Raw genomic sequence first — 12,751 nt, 5'->3', positions numbered from 1 at the left:
ACATTGCAGTTTAAGTTTAAATATATAGCTAACATTATCTTAAACTTTTTCCTCACTCTTTTTCACATTATTTACACTATCACTAATTTTCTCTCCATCACTAATTTTTCTAAACATCAACCACCATCATCACTTTTCTAAATAATAAAAGCTGAACATCTGTTTATGTCATAGACTGCATGCACCCATACGCCTAAGTGTAAAACACTTCTTTATTTTAATTAGTATTTTTGCATTTATTCTTATTTTATTTTGCATGAGAGAGAGAGTGCATGTGTGTTCTTATTGCGGAGGGTAATGTGAGAATCAGTCCTTTCCTCTGCCATGTGGCTTCCTAGAATTAAACTAGGTTTATCAAGGTTGGCAGCAAAGGCTTTTACCTGCTCAGCTATCTTGCCAGCTTTGCATAAAGCACCTCTATAGTTTTCTATTATTCCGAGGACAATTCCATGTCTTTCAGGTTAGTTACATCTTTGCATGAAAACAATGTATCCCCATGCTCTTAAATATCTCTTCCTGCTAGGTTAGAAAACCATGAAAATAGAGGTTGCTTCCTGTTTGCCATGATTTCCTTGGGATCTATGCAGCACCAGGTACATACGCTCTCTGTATTTTTTTTTTAAATAAATTACAATAGTTCTTTCATAAAGTAGCTATAAAGGTAATCTATTGAGAGATTCAAAATAGAAAACAGAAAGGCCATCATGGAAGGAGATTCCTGAGTAAGAAAAGAATCTGCTCTGTAGTTTGAAATTATAGTACACTAAAATGACAGCTTCTTCGTATGAGACAAAGAGCACCCAATGTGTTCAATCTATACTTAGGTGAGTTCGTTTACTGTATGTCTGCTGACTTCTGTAAAGCATACCAATCTGTACTGTCAGTCTGAATACAAACAGAAATCTGTGGCTTATTCCAAATATATTCCCTCAATCACATAATAAAATATAAGGAAAGGGACTTATATTTTGTCCTAGGTAGGAAAAATCTGAATCACTATTATGAATTGCACACAACTGAATGAGTGAACAGGTTTTCATTTCCTCCTCCAACTATGCCTAAAGTGATAGTGAGTGAATTTATAGATGTAAGACACAATAAGAAAAAATAAACAAACAAACAACAGAGGGCAAATGTCTTCCAAATTGTGTAGAGTAGAAATCAAAGTCTTAACAAGTGGCTTTGTGACCTGGATGCTAAAACGCAACTGCCTGCAGAGAGACATGGCGGAGAAAGAAGGCAGGGCCCACTGCGGGGTATTTGAACTACTGTGTGCTTTCTAGGCTGGATGTTAGAGGTTATGACAAAAGCAAGAAGCATCACATTTCCACACCTACTGCAGCACCAGTCACACTAACCAAAACGCAGAAGCCACTCACCAACCCACCGACAGATCAAGAAACGGTGGCACGTGCATGAAATGAAACAGTTCAGTCCTTAAAAGGAAGGCACCTACAACTCAACATGGCAGGAGTGAACATGAGGGATATTACAGCAAACAAAACAAGCCAGACACAGAAAGACAAACACCGTGTGACCACGTCTGTACACAAAAACAAAAACAACAAAGCCCACAGGGGCAAAGGGGACAGCCACCTCTGTGGCTCGAGAAAGCCAAAGAAGAGTTAGGAGCCGTCTACTGTGGAACAATAGCTATGGTACTGTCTCATCTTCTTGAAACTGTAAAGCAAATAACAAAGTGTCCAATGTTGTTTTTATGATACTTACACTAAGCGTGATGTAAATATCAACTAGTTTGTGTCTGATGATTTTCATATACACATGATTTCTGGTTGTCAGCTACACAAGGCTGAAAACCAAATACCAAGTGTTTCTTGTAAACTCTCTCCAGACTACACAGCCTAAAGCTCTCCTCTCTCAACATAAGCAAGAGAGCAGTGATTCAGTCTGAGAAAGGAACTGCGATCAAGCCTGTGACCTTAGGAAAGCAGGCAGAGTATTCCAAAACCAAAGGAATTAAAGTCTACACTGGAGCAGAAGGTAAGCACATCACCCAGTCATTGCCTAGACGGCTGTATCCCAGTCCCACCTCTCCCTGGAGAGCAAAGAATCTTTCCTCAGTGGAACTGGCTCCTCAGCAGATTTGCAGGTATTTGTGAATGACAAGTTTTCAAAGAAAAGGAGACAATGGAAAAGAAATCATCTAGATTCTGTCTTCATGAAGAGTCCAGTGAGGGGCCTCTTTAAATAAACATTTCAGTAAATTTTCTGTTATAAAAGAAACACAAATAGAAAAATGAGGACAAAGAGAACAGCATTGAAATAAAATAGTGCCTCCTCAAAAGCATAGTATTTTTCTGGGGAAGAGATTATAATCAAAAGGAAACAGAATGTGAAAGGCTACTAGGTATTTAAGCTTAAATTAGATCATCTGAAATAAATTCAAAGGCCCGCAGAATACTTTCCCCAGGACATGTCCTTGTGAAATTTCAAATCAATGAGGAAAGTGAAAGAGAAGATAGAAAAACAAGAGAAATGGAGAGGAATAAGTCAGACAGCAAGGACCTGGAACTAAAACAGCAAAAATCTCCTTACCAGTGCGAAAGTCTGCAATTTTCTGAATGGAACAACTGGGAACCTGATGTTCAATATCTAAAGTAATTATTGTGCAAACCTGATGTTAGAGTAAAAGCCTCCTACAGAATAAAGTTTACGTCCTTTCTCTTCTCAGGACAAAGTGGCAGGAGATGCAGATCTGCAGATGGAAAAAAGACCTTTCAGGACGGTGGTGAAGGAGGGTCCAGGATGACAGCTATGGAGCAGAGAACTAAAATAGGATATTTTAGACACATCTGACTAGATAGCGAAATTTTATATATCTAAAACACCATGTAAATAATTAATGTATACATAGAGAACTAAACAAATCCAAAGAAGATGAGCAAATATTTACAGTTCCAATAAAATGCTGAAAGCCAAGGAGGAAAATAAGCCACATCACATGGCTCTGCCATGAACACAGTCGCTCTACTAATCTAAAGCATGTGAACACTCAGTGACATAAGTCTGTGGGGAATAAGGAAAGGCAATGAGGGAGAGAATACGAGGAAGGTGGTGTAAGCACAAATGTTCACATCAAATCTTACGAAGTCGAGAATAAGGTCCATAATTGACACGTCAAAAAGAAATAGGAAAAGAGACAGTTTGAACTACTAAACCACTTTCAGTTAAGTAGCTGGAGAAGCTGAAAGCACTGGGGACAACAGCTGGTAACGAGGTGGACGAGGTGGCCCCACGCCTGATCAACACTTAGAATGCCTACATACAACTCGCTTCAATACAACAAACACTTAAGAAGAAAGCACCAATCACACTTCTTGAGCTCTTTCATTCCAGGGCAGCATTCAGGGCCTTCCTTCTGATTCCAAGGGTGGCAAATAAAGTAAAATTCTTTTCGCCTATATGCTAAATAGAAAAAAAAAAAAAAGAATCCCTCCATAGCTCTAGCTGGAACGCACTCTGTAGACCAGACTGGCCTTGAACTTAGAGATCCAACTGACTCTGCCTCCCGAGGGCTTGGATTAAAGGCATGTACAACCATGATGGGCCAACGAAATCCTTTGTTACCATTCCTGATGGGGTGAGTCATTATGAAATTAATTCTTTAAAAATAAACTGTGAGTTGAAGTCCATAGTTGTAAAATACTTCCACAGATTTGCTCACATCAAAATACTTCTATTTTAGATTTTCTCCAATGGCCTGTCTAATCATGGGTATCAGAATTAATGTCCTTTACTCCAAGTTAAATTTTTGTTAAAGATTTATTTATCTTATGTATGAATTCTCTATTTGCATGTACACCTGCATACCAAAAGAGGGCATCAGATTATATTATAGGTGGTTGTGAGCCACCATGTGGTTGTTGGGAATTGAACTCAGGACCTCTGGAAGAACAGTGCTCTTAACTGGAGAGCCATCATCTCTCCACCCCTGCCCCAAGTAAAATTTTTAAAGTCAGAAAATATTTTATAAATCATTATAAGAATTGTTCTTGAATTGCCATAAAAATAAGTTGAACATGTGTGCTGTGCAATTAAGTAGCGTAAAAAGAGTGCTAAAATGTATTTGCTCACAAAGATACCCATAGGGCTACAACTGGATTCATCTTTTGTCTAGTTCACAAAGGATGTTGGATATCCCTGCCATACTCTTTACTCATGAGCTTCACAAATAAGGCTCACAGTACAATTGTAAACAGTCCTCAAATCTATAGATCATAACCTGGATTTATGGATTAGTGTCTACAAATGGCCAAAGTACAGCTACTTACCAGGAACGTGTTTCCGCAGTGCCCACACACAACCCTTGTACCTTCTGGCTGGATTGGCAATGCAGGTTGAGCCGGCTGCTCTTCAGAAATGAGCATTATGGGGCCAAGGTTAATTATGCGCCGACTGTCGGAAGAAAAGGCAAACAAATTCATTAGCCCACAAGCAGACCAAGGGCAAATGCAGAACATACGGCCAGAATCGGACTACAATAACGCGAATTAACTGAATTCACTATCAAACACTAGACCCCAAAATACAGAAAACACCAATAATCTTTCAAAAGGAATGCAAAATACATATTTTTTCAAATATAAGCCATGTTATGACATGAGTTCTAATTAATGTTCTTAGGAAGCATTTAACTGTCATTCCTAAATTTTTATAACTTCAAATAAGAGTTATTTTTTTCCTAAACTACAAAGACAACTTGAATTTGGAAGAAGAGTGAATGTAAATGCACAAAATATTTTCCACATTAATAAAAGTGTCTGTCATGAAAGTACTAAGTGCTAAGACGACACCAAATTCCTCCCAAAAGCCTGATACTCCTTGATAATTAGTCACTCAGAGATGGAAATAAAGTAAAGTGGGGTCCATGTTTCCTTTCTGTTCTCCGGCCAGATTATGATCAAAAGGCCAGAGAAGTTGCAGGAAACAGTGAAGGTTTTTATATACTTGCGTGTGAGCACATGAGCAGTGAAATGTGGCAGAGAAGCCTGGGCCTTATTACATATATTATACAGATACTCACGGAGCATGTGAGGAGATACACGACAAAACATGCCTCCTGGATTAAAATTAATCATATCAAAGGTAAATTCACTAGTTATTTTTAATAATTTCAGTGAGCCACCGACGTATTAAAGCTCACTGAATACCCACATAAGAGAAAGAAAATATCCATTGTTCATTCAAAAACATTATATCCTACAAATAATTCTGACTGCCAAGTTCTAAGTACATCATCTCTTTAACAATAGTAACAAGAAAACTCTGTGCTCTGTAATAACTGAAGATAGACTGTCTGAAATAAAGCCTAGCATACAATGACCCTTAATTAAATAGTTGTTGAATGAATGAATAAGGAATGAATCTTGGTCTCTTACCAGTTGGGTCTCGGACATCCTATTCGCCGAGATGTGTCCTTACAAATGAGGAGACAATTACAAGGGCATCTAACATATTTCTTCCCTGTTGGGGGGGTTTTGATTGGCTAGATAATGGAAAAAAATGCAGATATAGGAAATCAACCAAAATACAAGTTGTCACAAATTGTGTTTAAGGAGGAAAGAATTACTTGAAAATCAAAGGCCCCACAGTGCTACGAAAGTACAGTCTAAGAAAGAGTGTACTGCACATGGTTCCAATAGCAAAGCACTCAGAAATTCAGGGACTGTGGCAGTTTGTTATAAAGAATACATTTCAAAATGAGTTTACCCTGGCCTTTTCATCGGGTAGGAGTAGGTAGTGCTAGTTGTTTTCCCCTTAAAGTTCACCAGCTAAGATCCTATACCTATTCCCTCAGGTAAGAAACACACACAGAGCTCCTGTAGCCGGGCCAGCTCTGCGGAAGCCACAGCAGAGAAAAGAGGCTCATTACATCTTTTCTTAAAGTCCTCTAGAAGTGACTAATTTTATGGCAACATGTAACTTAAAAACTTGCAGAGGATTCAAATACTAGTATTTTTTTAAATATATTTACAGTTAACTTAAAGTGAGAACAAAAAGCATGGAAGAGAGCGTTCCTGGCAATATTAGATCTTAAGCCTCCTACACTGGATAGTCACAATGAAAAGAACAGATGTTTCCTGTGGTGCTCCTTCCAAAACACATGACCTGAGGACACAGGAGACATCTTAACCTGAGAGACAGTCTACAAAATATTTTGCCTGTACCAAAAAAACATAAAAGCAATCAAGACGAAAGAGAACAAATTTTCAGAAAAGAGAATGTTGAAGTCAGGTGGCAACCAAACGCAATATAGGATTCTGCTCTGACTTCTGAAGTCTCTCCTTCCTAAAGACGTTCATGAGGCAGCTTGGGAAGTGGGACTCAGGGCAGCGGGGGATGAATGTTTATGAGCACTCGCTACTCTCCAGGCTGGGGTGGTGGGTGGGAGTTTAATTCCCAGGGCCATAGCCATCTGCAACTCCCAAGTCCAGGGGCTCTGACCCCCTCTTCTGGCCTCCCTGGGCACTGTACACACATGGTGCACCAACATCCATGCAGGCAGCACCCCCAGACACTTAAAAAAGGGAAGATGGAAATGGAGAAAGGAAAGAGAAAGGTAAACGAAATTGGGAAAAGTTTAAAAGGTAAATAAAATGGCAAAAATAAAAAATACTAGATGGCAATATGACGTCAACGTTAATTTTCTGCTATGCTAGTGAAGTATACTTAGAAAGAAAAGCTTGTACAGCATAAATTTTAAATAAGGATGATGGCCACTTAGAAATTCTTCATATTTGCCTGCAGGGAGTCCTTAATAGGACTATTCTAACAGTCCAACTTGCAGTTTTTCATTCATTCATTTGGTGATGTAAAGACGTCTGTGTTTGGGAGAAAACATACAGAGGCTGTTGAAGTTTTATCTTCTTCAAGGCTAGCACAGCAGTATGCACTATGAGATTTCCTGAAGAGGCTGGAGTGAATCAGCAGCGAGCCACAGCTCTCAGCCACTTGCTCCACAGGGAAAATAACCCACACTGCATCGAAACAACGCTGCTGGTAACCCGGGGTGTTCAGCAGGCTAAATATATACTGCGCTCTGTGTATATATGCTAAATGCATTCCGCCTCTTACGGGTATATTGTTGCATACGGAAATCAAAAAGTGTCCATACATACCATTCAAAAAAAATTCAAATGCTTAAGTAAATAACTGGCATAGAAATACATAAATGTTAGTAAAAATTCTATAATTTATTAAATTATATTGTAGGTAACTACACCTGAATGCTTAAAACTCACAAACATCAAAAATATATACATGTAGAGTGTAAAACAAGAAAAACAGAATTTGGGCTTATATATGTTTGTTATTTATTAGTGTGATTCAAAATTTACCATAAAATAAATGTGTTTGACAATATATTTTTCACACATATTTTATTACTTTCTCACTCCTAAACATCAGTGCCTTCCCTTATAACACAAGGCAACTAAGTTGGGTTTTGAGTGATAGTCCTCAGTGCCACCGTATGTCATGTCCTGTTGGGTCTGCATGGGAGAAGGAGAAGAGAAATGTGTTTGAGCTTGTTTGTTTGCTTTTCAGATTTATTTATTTTTATTTTATGTATATGGATGTTTTGCCTACAGGTATGTCTGTGTATCATATGTGTGCAGTGCCTGTAGCCAGATCAGGGTAATGGGTCCCCTGGAATTGGAGTTACAAAAGAGTGCTGTTAGCTGCCAAATGGGTACTGGGAACTGAACCCAAGTCCTCTGCAAGGACAGCAAGCGCTCTTAACTGCTGAGTCATTTCTGCAGCCCAAGCACATATTCTAAAATTATTATTTGGTAAAACAAAGTGGCCTGGCCGGGTGTGATGGTGCACACCTTTAACCCCAGCACTCAGAAGGAAGAGGCAGGTGGATCTCTATGAGTTCCAAGCTATCCTGGTCTACAGAGTGAGTTTCAGAACAACCAGAGCTACACAATGAGATCTTGTCCCGAATAATAACAAGAACAACAATAACAACAGCAATCATGAAAGCTGTGCTGCCAATAACTCTGCTGTTGTACATACAGTTCTACATACAGTTCTACAAAGCTAGTGTCATTGTAGCATGAAGAAATCACACTTTAAAATAGAAAACCCTCAAGATACAGTCACTCAACAGAAAACAGAACTGGGACTCACACTGCAGTCTCTGAATCCCGGGCTACCCGTTGGCTACAGGCCATTTTACCTAACAGACTACCGGGTTCCAGTCAGAGCCGCCACCACAGAGAACAGACATCCTGAGGCCCAATTTCAGGTGGTCGGGAAAGGATCACAGTAGTGGACACAGACAGCGGGTGTAAGGAATTTGGCTGTTGGGCCTGAGCCTATTTCATTCATTATCTCCAACATTTTCAACCTAGAATTCTCTAACGCTACGCCTGGTGCCCCACAGCTCTCAAAAGCTTAAGACCAAGCTTCATGTAAGACATAATCCAGTCACTTGTCAAGGAGCTCCTCAAAACTTTCTTTTCATGTTTCCTCCTCTGTAACCTTAAAGCTACAAAACAAGACAGTCTGATTACATGTTTTTAGCTTATCTAGCGGTGCACAATTGTTAACATTTCTTTACTTGTGGGGAGGAGGGGGCTAATGGTGAAAAGAGTCAACATGATTTCCTTTAGGTACCAAAGTAGTTTTCTTAGAACAAACTGCACTGGTCCCATACAAATGAATCGCTGGCTGACTGACCCTGTTTGCTAAGCTTCAGTTCCAGCATGAATGGCCTAGTCTGTTCTGTTTACTTCCAAAGAGTAAACACAAAGTCTTAAACCTTTTGTGTGTGTGTTTGCTCTTATCCATTAACAAAAGTGGGGCATGGCGACATACTCCCAGGAACTGAACAGGAGATCATGAATGAGCTTGAGGGTGCCTGGGCTATGTAGTAAGATGATGTGTCCAAAGGGACTGTGGGGATGGCTCTGTGGGGGGAGGGGAGATTACTGTGCAAGCATGGGGACCTGAATTCAAATTCTCAACATCGACTTAAAAAAGACAGGCATGACTGCACACACTTGCAATCCCAGCACTGTAGGCAGGGTATGGCAGAGACAGTCAGAGGTAGAGGAAATTCTAGACAGTCAGCCTAGCCGAAAGGGCAAGCTTCTGCTCCAGTGAAACATACCGTTTTAAGGGAATAAGGCCAAGGGTGAGAGAGAAAGACACCCTAAATCCTCCTCTGGCCTCCACACACACATGGTGCCCCCCCATACACACACAGACCCTGTCTCAAGGAAAGAAGACATACATAAATAGATATCACAGAGTGAAAGAAGACCTTATTAGATTCAAGCAGAGTCAAAGCTGTCTTTTAAATTTAGTACTTTTGTCTTACCCTTTCCTTTGCTTGCCTAGTCTGCAAAGAGCACAACAGAAGGTGATCCTAATTAAATTCACCAGCCATGCATCAACTTCCACACTAGCTAGCTTTGTAGTTATGAATATTTATCATGACAAACGTCTCTAAATGATGGGCTAGCCCTTGCAGGAAAAGAATATCTGCAAGGAAATACATGGCTTTACGAATTAGAGTTTTGTTTTGCAACTTTCAAACCCAGTATGAAGCCCAGTATCTGTGATTTGTGCTTCTTAGATACAATAATCACAAGCAGAATGCTTTACAGTTTTCCAAACAGGAAAACAAAACAAGCACCAAAATTCAATTCCTATTTAATTGCAGAGTTCAAAAGAGACTGAAGAAAATTTAAAGTCTAACTATGCAAGTAGGAATGGAGAGCAACTAAGCAGTACAGCCCTCACCAGGCACTATTTGAGAGAGTAAATTTAGTTATGCTTCCCAAAGAAAAGCTTTTCTAAATGCCCTTCAAAAATAATGCTCTTCAATTACTTTAAAAATACACTGAATTAGTATCTAGCAAGTTCAATAAAATACTAAGCTAATTTACAAACAAGCAGTTTGGCCTAAGAGGTAGTAATAAATTTATAATCAAAGAAAAAGAATGCTGATATGGATATTAACAGTTCTCTGCATATTAGAGATAAAGACCACACCTGCAGTAAAGCCCTGTAGATTTGCACTGAAACAGAAACGGACAGATACTGAAGAGAAATATAAATGCCCACAATATGTAAAGACCCACAAGGAAGTTATATTTAAGTTAACAAAGAAAAACGGTAACGGTGTTATCCCAAACATGTAGAGGCATCCTAAAAGACAGGCAGAACAGAAACGAAAAGGATCATCGTGTTTGCACACTGCCCACACTGGCACTTACGTAACATTAAAGAACTCCCTTGAGAAAGAAGACAGCAGTTACTGACCTACACTTCTTGCTTTTCCAACGCTCTAGGCTTTTTCATGGAAAGCGCCACTTACCGTAGCTTCATTGCAAACGGTGCACTTAACCACGTGCTGGTGAAGTTTGCCATCCAGGTTGACCAGCGACTGGCACACGCGACAGTTGATCACGGGAACACCACTGGCTCCTGGACTGGCGATGGCTGTGTACGGCGGTGGGAGTTCCGCTGAAAGGATGTACACTCTATCAGTCTCTGAGCTTGAGCTCAGAAGCGTTAGGCAGACTAAGAAAACACTTCCTCCATATTTAAGATTTAACACCAGCTGACTGGCCCTAATTGCATGTGACGCTGTTGTCTAGCACAGTGATTCTTAACTCTGATAAAATCCAAATATGGTGGCTGAGGGTCTCCTGTGGTGGGGAAAGTTCATTTACTCGAAATACCCGCCCTATTCCTTTGCATTCGACTGTGGAGTTGGTGGTAGCAGTTTGTGCCTAACCGCAAATCATATACTAGTGCACCTGTGATTCCAGCACTTGGTAAACTGAGACAGGAGGATTGCAAAAACAAGGCCAACCTGCACTACTACCTAGGGCTCGGGGATCAGTGGGGACAATGGGACCTAGACCTGCTTGGTCTAGTTACTTATGGCACTTAGGGGTTGACACCCAACACTCTGTCTAAATGACCAACCCAGAGAGGCAGCACTGTAAAATCTATTCCGTGAAGAGCACCTATCCATCCACAGGTTGATGCCTACAGATGACTCACAAGACCAGCTGTTACACCGTTAGAAGAATCCCCATTCCCTCCCAGAGCCAAGATCCCCTCAGCACCCTCCTCTCTAAGAACGTGACTTTCCCTGTAGTGGGTTTTTGTTTGGTTGGTTGGTTAGCTTTGGTTTTATTTTGTTTTTCAAGACAGGGTTTCTCTGTGTAGCCTTGGTTGTCCTGGACTTGCTTTGTAGACCAGCTGGCTGTGAATTCACAGAAATCAGCCTGATTCTGGCTCCCTAAGTTCTGGAATTACATGAATGTTCCTCAACATTTGGTTAGAACTTGCCTTGAAGTGTATTTCAATCAATTTTCTCTGTCTGGACCCTTTGTAAATTATTTTACCCATTCATATCACCAGCCCTCCAGACACTGTTTCCACATGGCAAGAGAGAGTCTCTGTCAAAGAATAATAAATTTATAAATACAATCTCTCACTACCAGAAAACAAAAATGGACAATAAAAGTGAAGTCTTAAAATCACTTACACATAAAATATGTTGAATACTGTTGTGTTTTCTCTATATACTAGGTGAATAAAAAGACTGACTCTGATCACAATATAATCAGGATCTTGAGAAAGTTAATTCAACCCAGGCAAACTGAGCAGAACAGAATGGGAGAGAAATGGGGATTATCTTAATTTCCAACACAAACAACATAAAGTAAATTTAACAATTTCTAACTTCAAATGTTTACTTATCATTAAGAACTTTAAAAGAAGACATAGAGGCTTAAGAGTAAAATAAAATGATGTCTGAAATAAGATAATCCAGGAACAACACACACACATACACACTCGGAAATGGAAATAGATGAAACAAGAGTGGTAATGACAGCTGATGGACATAATGATTCAAACGAACATGTGTTTCACACGCTTTTTAACCTTAAGCTGATGCTGAAGCTTGTCAGGGAAGAAGACAGACTCCTGTCTGTCCCTCCTTCAGCTATCACACTATCAACTGTGAATGTGCCCATCCTGTGCCCACCCCCTCCGCCACTGTAATAGGAGTCTTCTGCTAAGCCAAAAAAACACTGGCATTCTGGGTATAGACAGATCTTACAAGCCACAAAAACCCTCAGTTCTTTTCACCTTCAAAATGAAGCATCTTTAAGATTGCATTTTCTTTAGACAGGGATTAAATAAAAAGCTGACATCATAACAGATCTCACAGCTAAATTTACCCTTTTGTCATGCTTTTTTATACATTGCAAGATGGTCACAGGTGAGATGAGAAGGAAATTAGACCTCCCTTCCTATCAACAGTCAAACTGCAAACACATCCCTTTTCCTTTACCAAATTTTGTTTCCTGATTTCTTTTCAAATACAGGTGGAAGAAGGTGTCAGGTTTATAAGCCTAAGTACACACAAAAGTAAATCTTCTGGAAATTCTCATAACTCAAAGATATACACAAACACACGTAACTATTTTTTGCTGTTGTAGTTGTGCTTTGTGAGATAGAGTCTATATTTGATTGAGTGGGTAAAGAGTTTCAGAATCACTTGATAAACTGATATAATGACAAGTAAATCTCACAGGGCTGCACCCCTAGACAAAGAACCACAGGCAACAAAGAGCTTCTGAGAGCATGAAAAATAGTGTCAGAGAACAGTACAACTGGCATATTTACAATCCACATATGACCTTTTTACTACATAGTGTTATTACACTGTTTTGTTTTGTTTTTCATATGATTA

General features: G+C 39.7%; 1 protein-coding gene across 2 annotated transcripts in view; it reads right to left on the bottom strand.

Annotated features, from left to right (window-relative positions):
* The window catches only part of Pip4p2 (phosphatidylinositol-4,5-bisphosphate 4-phosphatase 2), a 52,284-nt gene that overhangs the window by 15,510 nt on the left and 24,023 nt on the right, over nt 1-12,751 (bottom strand). For both annotated transcript variants that reach the window (XM_021652367.2, XM_060386020.1), the window contains exons 2-4: nt 10,352-10,500; nt 5,400-5,506; nt 4,293-4,416 (exon numbers count right to left, since the gene is read on the bottom strand). In XM_021652367.2, coding sequence (XP_021508042.1) covers nt 4,293-4,416; nt 5,400-5,506; nt 10,352-10,500 — 380 coding nt within the window. The remainder of the gene's footprint in view (nt 1-4,292; nt 4,417-5,399; nt 5,507-10,351; nt 10,501-12,751) is intronic.

This window comes from Meriones unguiculatus, chromosome 6, assembly GCF_030254825.1.
Source record: "Meriones unguiculatus strain TT.TT164.6M chromosome 6, Bangor_MerUng_6.1, whole genome shotgun sequence".
NCBI lineage: Eukaryota > Metazoa > Chordata > Mammalia > Rodentia > Muridae > Meriones > Meriones unguiculatus.
The sequence above is the reverse complement of the archived record's forward strand: the minus strand, read 5'-3'. Positions and strand labels throughout refer to the sequence as shown.